This window comes from Ambystoma mexicanum, chromosome 1p (assembly GCF_040938575.1).
Source record: "Ambystoma mexicanum isolate Mex_15411 chromosome 1p, UKY_AmexF1_1, whole genome shotgun sequence".
Classification (NCBI taxonomy): Eukaryota; Metazoa; Chordata; class Amphibia; order Caudata; family Ambystomatidae; genus Ambystoma; species Ambystoma mexicanum.
The window spans coordinates 1,459,619,127-1,459,640,802 of record NC_090921.1 but is presented as its reverse complement, the minus strand read 5'-3'; the positions used below and the strand labels follow the sequence as shown (position 1 = coordinate 1,459,640,802).

The window sequence follows — 21,676 nt, the reverse complement described above, 5'->3', positions numbered from 1 at the left end:
CTCACCTTACAGACGTTCCCTTATACTCCATCATATTCTTTCCATTTTGCCTCACCCCCCACATTCCTTTGAAGTAAAGCATTTGATATATAGTTTCCAGTGTGCTATTCCTCACTCTTAACAAATGGTATATATCATTTCTTGTTATGTTTAACTACTTTTAATTCCATATGCAGGGACACATGGCTTTAAGATTCACTGTTTGTACAATTTGTTCCAATTATGCTTGTGGGAGAAACCCCAAATTGTATTTAGAAGGGCTGGGCTTTCTTGCACAGTGTAATATGAAGCTGCTGCAAAAAAACATTTCCAGGGTCAAAGTTTGTGCCAAGTCTAACCCTGGAAATCAGGGGAGGAGGAGAGGAGGCTATGGAAAAGGACGGTGATAGTTTGGAATTGCTGGGGGTTAGTTGGGATTTCTGGTGGGTCGTTTTGGGCGAAAGCACAATGGTGATGGAAAATACAGACAAGGGCAGGAGGGTCAATATCGGAATGTGTGTAACAGGTGGTTAGAATTGAGTCATGGAGTACAAGGGGTCTTAATAGTGCTGCTAGGGATAATAAGAAATAAGAAGCTTGAGGTCTGCTTGGAAGGATCTCAGCTGGACTAACTAACGTGGGTGCAGGTCTTTTGTTGAACTTCTCCCGGGGAGTGTCAATTAGTTGGATGGCCTTATTCATTGTTGATGCATCACATAGTACTGTTAGGGTTTATAGTGATTTTTTCGACAGGCAAAGTTTGTAAACACAAAAATTTCGACACAAAAGCATTGAAAAAAAAGTTTCAACTGCATTTTTAATGGAGGGGTTCCCCCCCAACCGCCGTTTTCTTTTTAAAACAAACTTTTCTTTCTATACGAAACTAAAATAAAATCTGTAACATGAAAAAAAAATGCATTCAAAACTTTTTTTTCCGATTCTTTTGTGTCGAAACTTTTGTATTTAGACACTATTTTTTTTAAAATATAACTGGATAGCACTGTTAGAATGTGAGAGGATGGTCATGTGCCGCTGTTGTGTGTGCTAGGCAGAGTGTTAACATTTGTTGACCAAAGGATGACAATCCTCCCATAGTTATCCATATTAGATTACACTTGCTGGATTGGTGGAGAACAGGCTGCATGCTACATAGTATTCAATCTCATGTGGGCAGTATTATCGCATACATGTCAGGCAGATTTTTCCCTAGATACATTCTTTTCTTTCTTATCTCTGTATTGTTTTCTGTAAACCATATCATTTAAAGAACAGGATTCCCAGGAGATGCATACATGTCAAGTCTGTATTGTGTCAAGCCGAGTAGTGAGACACATGAGACCATACAAGTTAAGTTCGACTGTTTCCATTGATTTGCATGGAAAAGGTGAGGGGAAATGCATAGAAGCCATAGAGGAGAGGCAGAACTTAAACCTATCCATCGAAAAGGTGAGAGAATCTGGATAACCCAAAAGGGTGACGCTACTGTTGATAGTTGCAGGTCTTTCCTCTTTTCCTTTTTAAGAATCTGCCTGTTCTTAAGAAGTCCTTGTCTCTACTGAGAGACCCTAATCTATACATGAAAAATCCAATGTGTGAACAGCAAAACTCATAAAATCCTAATCTTTAGATGTCCTCAGTCAATCAGCTGCCCCTCTCTACAAAACAAACGTTCCACGCAATGGCCCAATTCCCAGGTTCATTAATTCCCCATCTTTCACAAGACTGTCCCTAGAATGGTACATACAAGTTGTTCACAGTCTAGGTTCCTCTGCACCCTCTCTGCTTTCACTTGTTGTATTTGCTCTTGCCTATCCTCTTGGTGTCTCTGTCATATGCTTCTGTCACCTTGTGGCAATAGGTCCTGGAGTGTGATGCACCAGTGAGCTTCTTGCCTTCTGGAGATAACAATTGTTATGAGGGCTACTTGTAGTCTGGGTTAACTGCCCCCTCTCTGTCTTTACTCAGTGTCAGTTCTTCAGACACTATCTTGGTTCTTTGCTTGCAAGCATCAATAGTTTCCACGTGGATTACTCGCAGTCTGGGCTTTCTTCCCCCTTTTCTGCTTTCAGCTATGACCGCTTTATCCACCACCGCCTGGGTTGGCTGCTTTACTGCTTTGCCTGTTCCCTTCATTGTCACACAACTTCCCTTCTTGGTTGGCTGCTCCCTTGCAAGGCGGCCATGTTTCTCCTGGGCTTCTAGTATCTGGCCAGACTAAGATTGGTTTTCCATTGTAATTCACAGCCACGGGTTTGTAATACCTTTCCTGATTTCCAGGTCTGTAGTTGATCACATGCAGATCAGCATTCCTCTTTTCTCCCTCTTGCTCACGGGTTCTTGTGTACATTGGTCCTATTTCTTAAGCCGTTCTGTCACAAGATGGCCTTGTGCCTTCGGGTTGAATGTGGGGGCGTACTGTATTACTTTCAATTCCCAGAAATTGCTGTGTTCCAGTCAGCTCCCTTTTCCTACTACGGGGGCTTTGTCTGCCACCTAGATTTGCCACAGTCTCAAGTGTTTCCACCAAGCCTTCAACTGATGACAGCTTCTATCTGGGATGCTCTCGTTGTGTGTCATAGGGTCCTTGTAGAATGCCTCCGCCTTCCTCGGCATGTCTCCCGGCTCTTCAACTGAATGTCTTCCGAGGACTCTCCTGGCGAGCTGACTGTGACTGACATGCACAGTTCCTATTATCCCACCTGGCCCTGTCTTACTCCTAACCCCATTTGAATCTTGAACCCAGGAAACTGGCTGATTAATTATGTAATGACCTACTGCATTCTAATTGGTGTTAGTAAAGGTTTAGAGGCTGGTGCTGTCATTACTGCCATGTTGTTTCTCAATCTTTCATGGACCCCAGTCCATGTCTTTTCCCCTCTGCTCATCTTGGCTCTTCTCCTGTGTAACTGCTCTGCTTTGGTGATATGCCTTTGTGTCTTGCAGGTATCATGCGCTATAGTTCTGACAGTTTTTTGCTACTATGGTGTTGGTGGGCTGAAAAGATTCATTGGTTAGTATTGTTTGATCCCATGCTTCCTATGTTTCTACATTTTCTGTGCCTTATTAAACCTGTGATCTGACACCCGTTTCTGGGATTTCCATGTTCGTTGCTGGTTCATGGGCTCCCAACTCAGCCACTCTCAGTGAGGCACATCAGGTACAGCCAGACCATCCCCGTCCCGAATGGCCCACTAGCCCTGCAAGTTAGGATGGGGAGTTCGGAGAACTCACCCCAGTATGTGAAGCCTATAAACAACGCCTCCCAAGAAACATGTAAATCAAACATCAACCTCAGTCTCTATGAAATATATAGCCGCAATAGAAGGGGCTGGGGGCGTGTAGCGGGCAATAGGTAGAAATGACAAATAATCACACACTAACCAAGAGGAAAGAGAAAAAAAGAGGAGAGAGGGAAAAAGTAAAGAAATCATATTGGGGGATCCATCCACTCATACGACCTTTAAAATACAAATGTATTAGTGATAACGCTTTAGAAATGGAGCAAAAATGTCAAATTTGTACCAACCTTTGTTTCTTGAAAATTTTGATTGATAAAAAATGGCACGAATAGCCATATACGTATACCTCTACCTGACCATTACTAATTCTAGCCCTTTACCTACTTTTCCATAGAGGACTTATTAAATAAAAGCTGTTTTACAATGGTAGCGGGCGCCCCTCTCTCGAAAGAACAGACTTGATAACCTGTTCAGTGGTTATTAACCACTTGAGAGTTCGCAGCCACTGCTTTTACTCACTGTGCCTTTCACAGATGGGAAATATCCATTTGCATATCAGTCTTTGTCCTGCCCAGGGGCAGTCCAGCACCGAAATGCAATGGCAATTCCAACCTGAACGAGAGTACCACCAGCAACCGCTACCTTTGTAAAACTATTTGTTAAGGAACCTGGGATTGGTAACCCTAGGTCTCCTGGGGGCAACCAGACGTGGTCTCCCTCTCACTGTGCTTAGAGAGGCATCAGCTTCACCTCACTGATGATCCCCAACAAGGGTGAAACACGTGTATGGGGTTGCTGGTGGTACTCTCGTTCAGATTGGAATTGCCATTGTATTTCGGTGCTGGACTGCCCCTGGGCAGGACAAAGACTGATATGCAAATGGATATTTCCCATCTGTGAAAGGCACAGTGAGTAAAAGCAGTGGCTGCGAACTCTCAAGTGGTTAATAACCACTGAACAGTTTATCATGTCTGTTCTTGCGAGAGAGGGGCGCCCGCTACCTTTGTAAAATTAAATAAAAGCTGGGTTACTATATTTTCCCATATTTATTCCGACCATATTGCCCAAGTGACAGATGGTTGCTCACCACAGACCGTCCTTAGCGTAATTACTCAAAATCCATGGCGAGCCGCATTCTCCATGATGTAAAGGTAGGCACTGCTTTCAGAGCTGTTTCAGAGACAGAATTAGGCCCTTGACAGGAACGCTCCAAAGCCTGGACCTTTTGGGGATTGACATGTAGCTCATATTTCCCAAGCAGCTTCCAAACTCCAAAGTGGAAACACTTCTCCTTGTGGTGGAAACTTATGGGGGAGCCCCAACTAAAGAGCCCAACCCCTCTTGCGTAAGCTCCAAATCCGTGCAGTGCAGCCATTGAAAGATGCCTAGCCAGCCTTACCTACATAGAAGGCCTGGTTTATAGTGACGTTTTTGAATGTCACATTTTCAAATGCCTTTTTCTCGACACAATTATGCCATACAAAAAAATGTCAAATGTTTTTTTATTATTTGGGGGGTTCCCCCACAACCACCCGTTTTTTTTATTTACACTTTTTTTTACTAACTAAACCGAAAAAAAACATAAAATTAAAAAAAACATTCAGAATTTTTTTTTTCGGCAAATTTGTTTTCGACAAAATGGCATTCGGAAATATGCATTCGACAATTTAACTGGATACCAGAAGGCTTCCATAAAGATGTCTGTCAAGAGATGGAAAACTGTGAAGGCTAACACCCCTCCACTCCTCTTCCTCATAGCTACTGAAGCTTATTTCTCCCATTAAATTGGAGATCATTTACAACCTCTTTCTCCCTCCAGTCACACTCCTTTCACCTTTCGAGTGCCAACCCTCTCCCAAGGGGCACAAAGTGCCAGGAACAAAAATGGTTGAGCCCATAATTGACTCTGCAACATTAAATGATATATTGCTACCCGCCTTTCAGACAGGCCTTTGGCAATAGTTCATGACATCAAAAGTGACTTTATAATTATCTGAAAACATCAGAGGTTGAATGTGTTTTAAGAAAGTAAAATCCAGGGCTGTGTGGTTGGATGTAACAATGCCCCCGCAAACATGTCTTCTGACAAAAATGTTGCCGTTTTTTGCAGAGACATTGTTACATTGAACATGCGGGGGACACCCCGGCAACCCCCAAATTTCTATTTTTACAAGGGGAGCAGGGGACATCCCTGCAACCCGTCCCCATACATAATGTCACCATATATAATGTCACCAATGGCTTTTCCCGGCGACATTATGTATGGGGACATTATTTCCTGATACCGGCTGTGCATTAGCAGGTCACGGGTGGAAATCTTGCCTAGGTGAAAATCATGCATGGCAATGTTTAAAGGATATTCAAAAAGCGTAGGAATTCAGTATGATCTTGATTGTTAGAGTGTGAAGGTTGTGCGGCAAAAGGAGACATCTGCACACAATGGAATGCTGGGTAAATGAGTATGGCGCTGTGCCTCAGTTGCTTGACTGGACATTGAAAGGGTTCATAAGCTGAATTTGGGTTGCAAATCAACAAGGTCATTCATTCCATTTTATTCCAACCATCATATTTAAATATCAATCAAATTGTGTCCTAATATTTTGTACTGTCCAGAAACGCCACCAACCTTCATTGTTGAAAATCCGACACATTACAGAATGCTAGCACCCGAATATAGGTTCTTGCATTACGTTACCCCCTGACCTCCGCCATGTCTTTCTCTGTTATTGGGACTCGTACTAAAGCAAACATTAAGCTAAACCTGGACAAAATGAACGAGAAAGGAGCAGAAAGAAATGTCACTCTCACCTCTCGCTTGATGAGCCTGAAGCAAAGATTTGGTTTTCCAGAAGGGTCTTCATATGCTGGACCTGCCGCACAGCCTGGTTGTAACACTGTGATCTCGGGAACTTGTGAGGTCCCAGGACCTCCAGCTCCTTCTCCACGTGTTGCAGCTGCATGTACAGGTAGCGGTTGTTGTCGATCCGGCGGAGCTTGTCGCTCAATCCTTTCTCCGGCGTGGGACTTCTTGTTTTTTCTCCAGGAAAGAAAGACAAAATGTTCAAAGGGCCTGTTCAGGACGATGCACACGCTACCCAAACCTTTTTGTCTGCAAGTGAACCACCTGACTTTCAGGACACAGCTTAATACTTGGGTTTTCAAACTAGTCACTTTGAAAGTAATGAAGGATAAACGCAACAGACTAAAAATGGTGCACCAGAAACTTGGGCTACTTTACAGCAAGCAATTATGAACCTCTGTGCACTACCATCAGTGGGGAAACAATTTAATTGATGAATACTCTGCTTCGTGACACTGGTCCACACCTGAATCTCAATGAAATCTACAACAAAGAGACAAGAAACAGCACCCCAATTCCTCTGCCTTTCAACTGCCTCTTATCCCTCAACTAACTCCTCGCTACTTAAATCTTACATCCTTACACTACCCACACTCCTTCAGATGACCGACCAGATCTAGTGCACTTGACAGACTTAGACCCTTTTATCAACAACCATTTGTTAAATGTTTGCAACCACGATCTGGGGGCTGCCCGTATGGATAACCTACCTGGTCCATACGAACCACAAACAATATAGAGATTTTCACATCGGCAAACAGGTAACGGGAACCTCTGATCTGCACCCATCAATACGATAGGTTTCTGCATCTGGCTTCCCATTAATCGCCTAACACACCCTGCCCTGCTTTCTAACAGAGCCATGCGCAGTGAGGCCAACATTATTGGCAGAAGGTTGCTATATAAGGCCACTTTACAGTACTTTCCATTACTTTTCGGTTATGTTAAGCAGTATTAGTAAAGTGCACCATTCAGCATTCCCATAACCTCTTTGCATTTGATTGTTCTAATCTTATTGATCATTCTTACACTGGGCAATTTTGCACCTAATCACCTTAAGGCTATTGTTCATAAGTGCCACTGTTGGAGGCACAGGCACACAATGAAGTGGCGGGGGTTGCTCTCGCTACTCAGGGTGTGTGTCGAGATCCTGGCCAATGCTACTGCTGCACTTCATTTCACGGCTTTAACTCTTTGTGCTGCCTTTTCTTAGTTGGTCGTCATGCTGCATCCTAAATTGGTATGTTGCTCGACAGTGGTTGGTACCAATGTGTGATGCGATCTGCTTCCATTGTATACTATATCGTGCCACTTATGAGTAATTCCACTGTGCTTTGTAAACAGTCTTTCTGATTGTAGTGGCATTGATTGCATCTTACATTTGGTGTTAAGGAATGAGGGAGCTAGAGTTTCAGTTCATTTACTGCACAAGACAGCGATGAGCTGCAAAAGGCAAATGCCACTACAGTATTACATGTCTTGGGGCTGTGTGGTTCCTTTAGAACATAGATTCACTTCATCTGAGGAAAATGCCATACAGAGGTTTCTACAGGAAGTAAACGTTGGCTCTTACTATGAGTATGATGGTGTGATGGAGTGGCGGTAATGGATTCCCTGCAATCTACAGTACAGCATTTCAAAACAAGATCATCAAACGCAAATTTCACAGATTCGGTCTCAAGTTCTGGACGTGGTATCGTTAAATTGGTAGCAACACGTTAAGTTATAGAATACCTGCAGACTTTTCAAGCTAACTTTACGTATAGGTGGGTTGTCCTGCTTTTGTAGAACAGCACGTTTTGTACGCATATTTGTATACACACTCTGTTTGTTGAATTGCCTTTGTGCTTAGTTACTCATAGGTAGGTATACTGTTTCCTAAATTGCCTGTGGACTTATTTATTTCGTTTCCACATCTTAATTATTTCTAAATGTTTCATTTCCACCACTATTTCTTTACCTGCCCCTTCTGCCCCCCTCCCCCCGACCCCTGACCCTCATTGCGGTCCTTTTCTTTTTCTGTGTATTTTTGTTTTCCACATTTGGCGCGTGCACCTTATTTTGTATATCTTTGTGACATCCTCTAGTTCATGAGGTGCTTGCCACGCATCGAGGTTTACATTGTTTGGTGTCGTGGCGTCATTGTGCATCAGCATCTTAAATACATGTACGCCAGTCATGCGGGGTAATTCCCTTTTCCACATGGAGGCTAGTCCCATTAGTTTCTCGCTGCACTTGGAGTTGACCTTTTCCGTAAGAGTTTGTCTTGGTAGGTTCGTTGGGCCTTTTCCACCATTTTGTTCCAAGAGCCAATGCAGTTTATATTTTACTGTTCCTCTTGATTGTATTTGCAGTATCACTCAAAGCTTCAGATTGCACACAAGTGGCGCAGTTTTCCAATTTTTCTAGTTTTTAATGCTGGGCGGTGATATTCGTCCTGTTCTAATTGTATGTCTGTTTAAGCATTATCTAGCTACTCATGTTGTTATTTGTTATTCCAGATTTCTTTAAGTTTCACACTCAGGGATACAGATGTCTTTATGTTTCACACTCAGGAAGACAGGTACCTAGTCATGTTCATGTATTTGTATGCAGTGTATCTTTTTGTATACTAATAAGGAAGGATCGACAACCTATTTCATTTTTATTTTGTAACATATTTTATTTCCACAAACTTTGCGCTGATCACAGACTTCTGTCTGAAATGCATTGTTTAATTTTCACTCTTTTTTCAGAATTAAAATGTCTGACCCCAAGTTTTCTTAATGAAATGGAGTTTGACTAATTCGCTTTGAAAGACTGTTCCAATATTGCAGTGGTTTTTCAACCACCCTGTCAGCCCGCAGCAGCAAGGAAGCCGTCCTTGCTTTTCCTTCTAAGTATTGGGTTTCCAGTTGTGGCGTACACACTTACTGTAATCCCCTTCACTTTAACTGCAACACGACGTGTTTCTTTTAATGTACTCTTTGCGGTGCTCTCCTTACAGATAATGGATTCACTGCCACTATCACTGCACTGCAGATTGCAGTTGATGTGGAGGGAAAGCATCCAGCACGTGGCTGGCGATTTCTCCACCACATTACCTCCAGCAAATGATGGCAGGTGAAATGACAGCTGATGACACAGTAATTCCTCCAGTCAGAATTCGCCATATTTACTGCCTACCAAACATGCTGGTAACGGTATTTGAGTGTGACAGTGTTATTCTTCCTTTGGCAATACTGCCTTACTGTAAATGCTGCGCCTTGTCCTCTGGGACCACCACATACCACTCAGGGCAAGGATTTCTCAAGACTTCTTTTCAAGAGATGACACACAACTATAGCTGTGGCACAGTCCTTTTTAGTCCCATCCACTGAGCATTTACATATGTGACTCTGCTCCTTTTATTAAGTGCTGCATTCAACGAGCCTTGCTTGTCTCCCTTTTCTGGAGTTTCCTTTGGTTTCCCTTAAAACTTATAAGTTCGAAAATAATACTTGTGGTAGCTGCGTGTGGCCATCCTGCACTTAAACGATAGGTCAACTGGAGAAACATGGTGGAGGAGGCCTCTCACTCCATTACATGAAGTCATATATGACAGCAAAGTGAGCATGTTGCATTCAGGTTTTCAGGTGATGCAGAATCAGTGGATAAACCGTATACATCTGCAGCAAACAGCCAGCAGCAGCAACTCGTCAGTTGATGAATACATGTATGGGTGTGAGCACCCATCCTCGCCCAGATGCCACCTTTGAGCCCACTGAGGAACCCATTAGTGTAACAAGGCTGAGTAGAACTGGATGAGCTTCCTGCCAGAAGTTGCCAGGATAGTCTCTGGCCAGACACCATGTTCCCAAACCTCAGCCTTCTTTCAATCACAACACCAGATGATTATTAGGTGTCTAAAAACAATGACGGTCTTTCTAGCCTGGGCCATTTTAAAGAATGAATGCCCACTTAGAGTTGTAACTGTCTAATATAAACTGGTTCTTCCCCTGGTTCTACCGCTGAAGAAAGCGACCCTGGCTAAGGATCACTTTCATGTTTCCAATCTGCTATTCGCTGCATAGTCGTGGTACTACAGAACAGCTGCATACATTTGTTTTTGGATGCTGGCCTCTCTGGTCCTACCTGAAAAACTGCAATGGATAAGGCGAGGGGATGTCTAGTGCCAGCTGTTATAGTTTGAAGATGATGGTTTATTTGCCATTCGAATCCACTGTGACAGGGTAGAGATGTTTCACACAGTTGAACACAGAAGACCAAGAAGTAACTTTTGCTTAAATCCACATTTAAGGCAAACCCGTAAGAGTTAGATTGAAGGACTTAATTTCATAAATGGCCATTTGGCCCATTAAGAGGGGTCAATGCGAGGACAGGGGAACTTTAAGGCAAGGATATCGAACTGTTATTTGCGGCGACCCCTAGAGGTGGAACATGTGGTGTCCAGCAATCCTTAGTCCAATGTCGAGTTGTACTTGCGCACATAGCCCCCTTCCCCCTACAGGAAATTCTTACCTTGTGAGCATTCGCTGCATGTACTATCTAGGTGAAAAACTAGCTTACTCCTTAGCGGAGTTCTCACAGTGACACAGAGCGTGGAGCAGAGTCAGTCAGACTGGTGGTCCACGGACATCACACATGTTCCTAGGGAGGCAGATGCTACAGTGCATACATACTATTAGGGAGGAAAGAAAAAGGCTCGCCACACATCTGTGGGAGACTTACACAGGTACCACAAACCCACATTGTGCACACGAGCACGGAGAGAAGAGTCCGCAGGCTGGAATGGAGATTGTTAGGGAGAATTCTCTGTTGAGGCTGTATTTCCTAACCTAGTGAGTCCCCCAGCAGCTTTGCTGGATTTCTGGAGTTTTTTTTTTCTCCTGCCAAAAGCTAGAATCTTTTTCTCCCACTCTTGGACGTGAATGTGTGTAATTCCTTTGAATGTCCATGTGTTCTATGGGCTATGGGGTCTTTTACTCCATAGGGTCTCATGTGTTTTTACTATGTGTGTTACAAAGCACTCTCCGTGCAGTGACACAGGGGTGTCATAGTGACACCCCACCATAGACTCCATACCCTGGGACTGACTACTGTCTCCCAGGGCATGTAAAGTCACCATTGGCTTTACTAGTCCCAAATTATGAACAGAAACCAGTACAAACCATTATATTGTGGACGTACTGGTCGGGGCAATTCGATTGCCCCGGGGTCTGTTAGTCGAGGGGGCACGTCTCCGTCCCCCCAGATCGAGTTTTGGCTGGGGGCAGTGGATACTACTTTTTATATTCGACCGAAAATATATCCCTATGGGATTTTCCCATTGTTCGAGGCTACCAACTTTAATTATTTAATTCTCATAGCCTCGAACATACCGCCGGTTTATTTATTTAATATTAATTCGCCGGTTGGTATTTTTTGCCAGGACTCGATTCTAAAATGGCGTTTGTCCACTCTTCTGTGACTCCAACCCAAGTCGAGCCCTTTGTTCCACTTTTGGCGGGCTTCTCCACAGAAGCCTCCAAAAGTGGTGCCACTCTGTCTGGGTACTTCAGGGGGTGTGGGAGGAGGTTTAGGCACCCTGGACTGAGTTACCTTGGTAACTCAAGTCGCACTCTTGTGTGATTGGCCCAAGTGGTGAGCCGGCCGGCTCACCACTTGGCATGTTTGATTGACAGCTAGGCTGAGTGAATGGGGTATGCTGCATAAAAGCAGGGCTTTGGGGAATGGAACTTTAGAAGTCGCCACAGGACCTGGGAATCCGACGAGGGAGAAGCTGAGCCGACCTGCTACGACGACACCACCAGTGGAGCCCTGCGGAACCGACTCACCACTTCCCGACGACAGAAAAGATCTCCCTACTGGAGAGTCTTCTTCCCCTGACTGGTGGGCACAACCAGTTTACCTTCTTTTCCTCGCACCCCAGGACGTGCCAAGCACCCCGGCAACCGGATAGCCTCTTACCACTGGACCGCAAACCAAAGGACCGCTCCTTTTAACTGAGAACACCACGGCTGGTTTCTTCCCTGGCAGTGCAACGGACTCCTGTCTCCTTCCCCGACGAGATCCTCTCTTCCCTCGGACGAAGCACCGACTTGCATCCGATGCCAGGAACAACTGCCCCCGCTGGAGTATTCTCACCACTTTAAGGTACTGTGTCCTCCAGGCCTCCCTTTCTAAAGATTGCTACAAGGTAATAATAATCCTGTAACCTTCTGGACTGGGCTGGCCGCCTCGACCATCTAACTGGTCCCTTTCTTTTGGTCCAACTCTTTCTGAACCTTTTCGAGACTTTTGTGCACTTTTCAACCGTGTGACCTTGGACACATTACGTTCTGATCCTCTTAAAGTGGATCCGGCCTTCTGAACTTTAACTTCACGGTTTGACTCTGCATTCCGCTCTTGCTGTGTTCTTGTGAAAGTGTTGGGATCTGTTTCAATTTATACTCTGCTTTTCTCTCCCTTTTGAAACGAATTATTAGAGTACCATCTGCGTTAAGCGCTCACCGCTGTCTGAAAATAAGTGAGGCTTTACTTAAGACTTGTCTAATATTCTTTTAAGGGAGTGTATATCTTTTAGTGACCATGTTTTTGAACTGCTTAATATTAGTGCCTGTGTGTTTTATTAGATGTGGTTTTAAATAAATACTTATATCTCTTTTACATCAAGCTCTGGTCAGTGTTTGCTTGTTCTACTGTGTTCTTCTGACCTATTGTGAATACTCTGTCTACTGCCTAACTCTTCTTGAGGGAAGTCTGACTGCTCAGCCACAGCTACCAAGTGAATCTGTGTGGAACAGACTGCTACCAAGTGGGTTTACTGCCAAATACCTGTAGTCTTAAATCTTTTGCAGTGGTCCTAGAGGGAAATTCACAGGTTTCTGCCTAACAGAGATAGAGCGTGGAGCCATGCAGCGAGTAAAGAGGTTATGCCCATCTCTAAGATGGTGGCCTGAGGTTTTAAATCCTCAAACCACTTCCAGGGAAGCAATTATATAATTAGGGAGATCCAAAGATAGAATAGGCAGGCACAATGTTTTTTACATTGTGTTCTCCAATAGGAGATTTGGAGGACCAGACAGAGAGCAGATAATTAAGGATCCTTGCCAATCACTTTGCACTGCCACCATTTGTAGATTTTCTGATCAATGCCCTGCGTTATTAGTCACTTTAGGGGTGAGGAGGTGTGACAAAAGGGGCAGAGAGAAACAGGCCATTGGACAACTAGGTTGGCAACCCACAGAGGTGATGTCGAAAGAGAAAGAACGTTGAGAGAGTGAGGACCCCAAGGTTACTAAGAGCACTATCTCAGTCCCTGACGCAGGTCAGCTGTTGAAGAGGGCATGCTATAGTTTAGAGCCTTCCGAGGGCTGTATCCCAGATCCTGGTTAAGATGAATGGCACCTAAGAAGAGGAGATGTGTTGCTGGCCAACTGGGGCTTTAAGGAGCCATTGAACCAGAGAGAAAGAGAGAGGGAGAGAGGGAGGGAGGGAGAGAGGGAGAGAGAGAGAGAGAGAGAGAGAGAGAGAGAAATAGAGAGAGAGAGAGAGAGAGAGAGAGAGAGGGAGAGAGGGAGAGAGAGAGAGAGAGAGAGAGAGAGAGAGAGACAGAGAGAGAGAGAGAGAGAGAGAGAAGAATTCTCAGGCTGTTGTGGGCTTAAACCCTGAGGGTGGTCCTTGTCTGGCGGGTTGGAATAACTTCAGTCAGAAAAGCCCCCCAGGAGGGGTAGGGAGGGTTGAGAAATTCCTGATAGTAATAGTCTTGGGTATCCCTAAGGCAAGGGAGATGAAGACATTCTCCCTGGAAGGCGTATGGTGCAACAACCTTTAGGGGCTGATGAAGGCGAGACCATGGCTAGAGGGTAACAATACCTGATGCAGTTGGCAATCTAGAAGCAACCAACACGGAGAGCCAGGTGCTCTATCCCAGGGACTTTGGGAGTTGTCATTAGGTCATGTTTTGATTCTAAGGACCTTTGTACTCTAACATTAGGTTCTTTTTAGGAATGCCCCTTTCCCCGATTGTGTTAATGGTCCACCCTGAGACTATTTTTCTCCAACATTGACTTTTGATTGGACCCCAACCCGACAAACCTTCTTTGGATGAAATAAAAGGTGTTGGACTTGGGTCTGTTGACCCCAAAGAGTCACACTCCATAGGAATCCCCTGGACCCCTTTTTAACTTATATCAGCATGTTTTGAAAAATTGCATACATGAGGTGAGGAAGTGGGCAGGTATGGACCATAAGGTGGGGGAGTCCAGCTTATGCTATGTCAATCCTGGAACTCGAATAGGGTGGACCCCCTGAGGCCTGGTCTCCATTCCCAGCCTCCTCACTGATACTAATAATTACCCCCAAAACACTTAGAGAGACAATATTTCCCACTGGGTCTTGGACATGGACAGCTCCCTAGCATATGGTCCCTGAAAAACAAAAGCAGGTAAGCACGTGCTGCACGCTCGTGGCCCATGACGATGACGGCACACTGAAGCTTACCCCAGGCTTGATAATGCAAAGGACATGGCACAAACAGTTAGCAGCCAGTATCACAGAAGCATAAGGCACACACACCAGGAGGAGTGGGGACAATTATTTAATAAGGTGGCTTCCATGATATGGCCATCTAATTACAAGATGGAGACCTGGCTAGGTATTTTTTGCCCCGTACAGCAGTGGGCCAATCAATGGAGTTTAGAAGCTCCATGGCTCCACGCAATCCCAAATTCTGCTATTTGAGATCTATCTGGTACATCCATCCACTCAAACACTTATTGCACACATTAGCTGACAGAACGGCATATGGCAAGAGAGTGTGAGGCAGAGTATAGGAAAGGGCAGAAAGCAGGCAGATGAATGCTTAGAATGAGGCAAGATTAGAAGTAAAGATTAAGAGAGGAAAGGTTAGGCAGAAGGGAGGGAAAGAATCTATATAAAGGGTAATGTCAAGGAGAAGTGAACCATTTGGAGGCAGGTTAGGAGGAGGGGTCCATCAAGAGGTAGGAGGAAGGCCAGAGAAAGAGAACTATCAGAAGGAAGGAAGAAAACCTGATCAGGGATTGAGAGGTGTTGGAGAATGGAGAGGTCAGAAGGAGGGAAGAGAGTAGAAAGCTGGAGAGGAACGGATGGGTGCAGTAGGAGAGAGTGGGAAGGAGCACATTGTGGAAGTTAGCCGCCAAAAGACAACCTGGCATTTGCACATGCTAAAAATGTCAAAGGAGTCAGGAGTGGAAGGTAGTGCAAGTGGGGCCTAATGAGGAGAGTTCAAGGTAAGGGCAAAGGTAGTTCAAAGTCGTGTTGACCTTTGGCTGAGAATTGGCCGGACCCAAACCTAGAACCCTTGAATGAGCAAATGAGGGAGAGCTACCCAGAGTCATAAACTAATCTGACAGAACTGGCAAGTCCATTAATAACATTAGATAACTTTTGCACATAGAAGAAAATACTGAACTTAAGAGAAGAAGACAGGCAAGCTCTCAACTACACTGCAGATTTGGTGCTATTGAGAAGGTAACCAAAGACCCTAAAGAACATTTGCCTTGGGTATTTGCTGAATTGGAAACCAGGGTGACAACCTTAACGGAGACTGGCTCTGGGTCTTGTGAAAGTTTCCTGCACTTATCGGATCTATGGCCCTCGCTGGGTTTATGGAAGCATAGATAGTCCATCATGGCTTCCTATCCTGGAGAGTAAGGTGCTGTAAAACCTGTTTTGTTAGCCCAAAACGGCCTTGTAAACACTCTGTTGGCCCACTGCGCTGTGACAGTGTGTATTGGATGTCTGTTCTGCCTTATTTTTACGCAGTGACGCTGTATTCACTGTAGGTGGATGAAGCACATAAGTGTCTCACAGTTTGTGGAACCAAGTTTATGTAGAATGGGTCTTCTTCAAAGATTTTAGCTCTTAATTTTCTTAGTTTAAAAGGACCTAAAATAGAATTAGAGTTGTATTCGCAACACAGACTAGATTTTCGGATAGTTCTCTTTTTAAACACAGTTTAAGATGCATGAAAAGCAGCTTAATTTTCTCATAGAAGAATGCTTTGCCCTAGGTTGTGAACACATAATGAAGCGGCGCTGAGACTTACCTTGTAAATCCACAGACCCGAGAGTAAGAATCAGGTTCTCATCTTTCCTTTTACTCTCTTCACAGACCTCTTGACTAGCTCGATTCTGCTGACGAATAATGTCTTCCACCAGCGCCAGCAGTTTGTTGATATCTGTGGACTTTCCAAAATCTAGGCCTGAGGGTGGCATTGGGGTCTTCATAGTTTTAAAGAGTGAATTGGCAATTCTCCTAATGTCCTAAAAGAAAGAGGTAAGCATGTAACAATAATGGCAGCAGAACTGCTCAAATAAGCCCACCTTGACCGACCAGGCTTTAGAGAATTGAACATAAGGATATGGTCCTACTAATAATGTGGTAGTCATGCACTTGCAAAACTTTTAACAAACAGGGCCTGTATGAGAAAGTGACCCCTGTTCTTTGTATCTGTGCACACTGTAAGTGATGGTCACTGGTATGCTAAACAGCAGGGCCTTCTGTCATTTGGCCTACCAGGGTCAGATCGCAGAGACTTTGCACTGGTCCAAGTGCAATTGGGCGTGCTATTAGTACTAGGGCAAAGTTTGCACTAGTGCAAACGCATTGGGCCACATTAGAAAACCTTTACACAACAGCACGTGGAATTTTACATGGTATTAGTAAAAGGTCAAAAAGTGCCCTACTGCAAGGAACATACACTTTCAATAGATTTTTGCATTGGGGCAAACCTTGCCGTAGTGCTAATAATAATTGCGTATTAGTACTAGGGCAAACGTTACTCTGGCACAAAATGCATTGAAAGATGAGGTTTTTGGCTAAGGGCAAACTTTGCCCTAGTGCCAATACCATGCAAAATTGCATTTACAATCGAGCAAGGGTTTTCTAATATGGCCGAAGTGTTTTTTTGCACTAGGGCAAACATTGCCCTTGTGCTAATACCATGCAAAATTGCACTTGCACCAATGCATATTTTCTGTATTCTGGCCCTTGATATGCATTACTCACCGTAATAGCATTTCTGATGATTGCATCTGCTTAGATTCACATGCTGTGCATATGGTCGAACATCCAGCGGTAACCGCAGAGTATTGCATCTTGTCTTTCGGGGACCGAAAGGGGACGTCAGGATAGGCGTGGTTGTAACACTATCCCTATTGTGATGTGTAGTGTACCCAAAATGCCTCACATGCCGAGGTACCTCTGATTGTATTTTTTCTGCCATGAGGGAGCCCAAGGCTATTGTGAGTGAGTACATAAAGAGAGAAAGTAGTAACATGTCTATGTTCCTTCCACCCGAGCGGGGAGGCAGGGTGGGCTCATGTGAATCTAAGCAGATACAATCATCAGAAATACCATTACAGTGAGTAATGCATGTCTTCTGATGCTTGTTAATCTGCTTAGAATCACATGCTGTGCATAGACTAGCAAGCAGTACCCAGAAATGGAGGTGGGTCATGAGAAGGAACAGTAGTGAAAAGATGTCTTAATAATGCTTGTCCCACCTGGGAATCAGATCTAGAATGAGTGTCTAGGCAATGTTGTTTTGTAAAGGGGTGTACAGAGCTCCAGGTAGCCACTTTGCAAATGGACTCAAGGGGAACATTTGCAATGAATGCAATGGAAGCACCAGTGCCCCGAGTAGAGTGTGCTCTAGGTTTGAAGGGCAGTTCTCTCTTAGCAAGAGTATAACACAGTGTGATGCATTTGACAATCCACCTTGATATAGCTGATTTAGAGACAGGATCCCCTTCTCTACCAGCTGCCACTGAAATGAAAAACTGGTTTGTCTTCCTCAGTGGTTTCATTCTTTCCAAGTAAAAATGGCTTCTTTCGCCCATGCTAGTGGGATTCTGGAAGAAAGTGGGTAGTTCAATCGATTGGTTCAGATGGAACTTCGAGATGAATTTAGACGCAAATCTGGGATGAGTGCGCAGAACCACTTTATCCCTGTGCACTGTAACAAAAAGGTCTAGAACTGAAAGGGCCTGTAGTTCGCTAACCCGTCTAATAGAAGTGATAGCCACTAGGAAGGCTGTCTTATAAGTAAGGTATTTTAGACATGGTTTATGCATTGGTTCAAACGGAGACCCTGTGAGACTGGTCAAAATCACATTTAGATCCCATCTGGGAGCTGGGTTAGAAATGGGGTGTTGAATTCCTTTAACCCCTTCCATAAAAGCCTTAATAACAGGTATTTTCCACCACAACACTTTCTGTTGTGACGTAGTGTAGGCTGATAGAGCAACTAGATGAACTTTTAAGGAATTAAAAACCAAACCTGAGTCTAACAAATGAGTTAGGTATAACACAATAAGGGTGGGCGAGCAGTCAATGGGATTGACACCCTTGGTCTTACACCAGATGACAAAGCGTTTCCATTTACTGGAATGGCAATACCGAGTGTTAGATTTTCTAGCCTCCCTGAGTATGTCCATGCATCTCTGAGGGAGTTGGAGGTGTCCCAACTCTATGACCTCAGGAGCCAGGCCGCTAAGTTCAGAGTTTGCGGGCATGGGTGTAGTGTCTCCCCTCTGTCCTGAGACAACATGTTGTGCGGGCACGGTAGTCTCACGGCAGGGAGAGGGACATTTCCATTAGATGAGTGAACCAGGGTTGGCAGGCCTACATGGGGGCCACCAAAATCATGGTAACTGGTTCCTGGTGCATCTTGTGTACTATCTTGTTGAGTAGGGGAGTCGGGGGAAAATCGTAGACATATTTCCCTGACAATGTTATCCAGAGTCCGTTCCCCTTGGAGCGGTTCTGGGGGTACATGGAGGAGTAATCTTGGAATTGGGCATTCTCCTGAGTTGTGAACAGGTCAATCTATGGGTAGCCTCACTCTGCACGTTGGAGACGATGTCTTCATCAGACGCCATTCGTATTCTACGGGCAGTGGGAAATCTCTGCTGAGCACGTCCGCTAGAAGATTGAGTTCTACTGGAACATGTTGGGACAGTAGGAACATCCTGTGTTTGAGAGCCCACATCCAAATGTTGTGGGACAGCTTGGATAGCCCTGGAGAGTGTGTGCCCCCCTGTTTGTTTAGGTAATACATGGCTGTGGTGCTGTCCGTCAGGACCAGGACTGTCTTTCCCTACAGCTGTGTCTGAATGGCCTTCAGTGCTTTGAATACCGCTAGCAGTTCCAACAGATGTATATGGTTGGATGCTACTTGTGGGGACCACACTCCATGTGCTGTCTCCTGAAGCAGGTGAGCCTCCCACCCCGTGAGAGATGCGCCAGTCATGAGAGTGGCTTCTTCTGCAGGAGGGGTGAAGGTCATCCACTTCAAGAGGATTTCCCTCGATCACCAGTGCAGAGAGAGAACGAGGGCTGGCGAGACACCACTGGCTGTTGAGCCACTCTTTCATGGGACGCATGCGCAGCTGCGCGTGGGGAACTAAGTAAATGCATGACGCCATCATACCTAGCAAGTGCATGGCCTTGCGTACCGTCACTTCCCGACTGGCTACATATTGAGGGATCTGAGAAAGCATGTTCTGAACCCTCTCGTTGGAGAGGAAGACGAGGCTGTCCTTTGTCCAAATCAGAGACCCTAGAAATTGCTTGACTTGACTGGGGTCTAAGCTGGATTTCTTCTCGTTGATGGAGAATCCCAGACTGAACAGGAGGTCTATTGTCTTCTGAGCATTCACTAGGCACGTTTCATAAGTGTCCACTGTTATGAGCCAGTCGTCGAGGTTAGGGTAAAAAGGGATGGATAGTCTGCGCAGGTGTGCTGCTGCTACTGCCAGGACCTTCGTAAACACTCTTGGCGCTGAGGCAATGCCGAAGGGGAGTACTTTGAATTGATAGTGCCTGTCCTCTATCATGAACCTTAGATATTTTCTGTGCACTGGCAACATCGAAATATGAAAGTATGCATCTTTCATGTCCAATGTTGCCATGTAATCCCCCTGTTTCAACAGCGGGATTACTTCCTGGATGGTTACAATAGGAAACTTTTGTGGTTTGACAAATTTGCTTGCTGGGCGCAAGTCTAACACAGGGCGCATGGTAAGGTCCTTTTTCGGTACAAGGAAGTACACTGAATAAATATCCTGGTTTTTCTGAAGAATAGGGACAGCTTCTATGGCGTCCTTTTCCAGAAGTGCCCCTACTTCTTGTATTAGGATTCGCAGATGGTCTGGTGTCAGGCGTCGTGCTCTGGACAGTCTGAATTGTGGGGGTTGGGCGAATGCCACACAGTACCCGTGGGCGACCGTTTTTAGAACCCACTGGTCTGATGTAATCCCCTCCCATGCCGAAAGGAAAGATGTTAAGCGCCCCCCGACCGGGTGACATGGGAGGGGACCTGGATCCGTAGACCATTTCTGACCAGAGGCTGTGGCTCCCCTGGAGTTGGGGCCTCTGCCTTTTCTGCATCGCTGCCCCCTAGGTGGATTGTTGACAGGGGTGCTAGATGCTTCTCCTGAGTTCCAGGTGTTTCCCGTATTGTACAGGTTTTGTGCGGAAGGGGATTGGCCTCGAAAGGACCGTCAGGAATGGCTTGCCCTTTGGGGGGAGGATTTTTGTGTGATCTGCTGAAGGGATTTAAGAGCCTCGTGCTCTTTTTTGGCAGTTTCTAGAGCATCGTAGACTGCTTTACCAAAGAGATTCGACTCCTCGATAGGTTCATTAATATGGGCTGCTGAAACTCCGGCTTGAAGCCCGGGTTTCGGAGCAAAGTGTGCTGTTTGAGCAGGGTGCCCTGAGCTAGGGATCTTCCTGAGGTTTCTGCAGTATATAGAGTGTTTTTTAGTACATTTTGGTTGACCTGCCTGCCCTCGGCCACGATGGTGAGTAATCTGGCTCTTGCGGGTTCAGGCACCTCCTGGAGACCTTCTTGTATAAGGTTCCACTGTGTATCGGCATAACTGGCATGCAACGTAGTGTTGTTTGCTGTGCGTGTGGTAAAAGCAGCTGCTGTGGTAATTCGCTTACCCAAGGCATACAATCTTTTAGACTCCTTATCGGCAGGTGTCTCTCCCATAGCAAGGGGTACTCCCGCCCGTTTCCAGGTGGTGGTAACCACTAGGGAGTCGGGGGTGGCGTGGCCTTTAATATATGTAGGGTCAGAAGGCGATGGACGAAATAATTTCTCCACTCTTGCAGTTATTGCCTTAGTCTGGGCAGGTGTGACCAAAGAAGAAGCCAATCTACTTTTAATGGAGATCAGGAGGGGTATGGCTTGGCTGGAGGGGGGGTTTCTTTAAAAATATCCTCCACAAAATCTTGTTCAGATCTTGTTCAGGTAAGGCCTCCTGGGAGGCGATTTCAAAATAGTCCGCTGCTTTTCTTGAGATGGCATTGAATGCCATCTGATCGTCCACTGGGGAAGCTTGGCAGGCTGGAGTGTAGGGAGGGGAATCCAAACATAGGACATCCGTGTCCTGTTCTTGAGTAGGGAGTGCCCATAGTTCAGTCTCAACCTGGTGAGTGTCCTCTAAGCCTTCTGTGGGATCCGCCTGGTCAGCCACAGTGTAGTCTTGTAGGAAGGTAGTCTCCTCTTGCTCATCATAAATGTCCTGATAAGTGTCCATCTGGATCGCATCTTCTGGGTGGA

General features: G+C 45.2%; 1 protein-coding gene across 3 annotated transcripts in view; it reads right to left on the bottom strand.

Moving 5' to 3' along the window:
* Positions 1-21,676, bottom strand: part of LOC138455382 (polycystin-1-like protein 2) — a 900,768-nt gene that overhangs the window by 271,223 nt on the left and 607,869 nt on the right. For all 3 annotated transcript variants that reach the window (XM_069607102.1, XM_069607103.1, XM_069607104.1), the window contains 2 exons: positions 16,151-16,367; positions 6,027-6,255 (listed from right to left, as the gene is read on the bottom strand). In XM_069607102.1, coding sequence (XP_069463203.1) covers positions 6,027-6,255; positions 16,151-16,367 — 446 coding nt within the window. The remainder of the gene's footprint in view (positions 1-6,026; positions 6,256-16,150; positions 16,368-21,676) is intronic.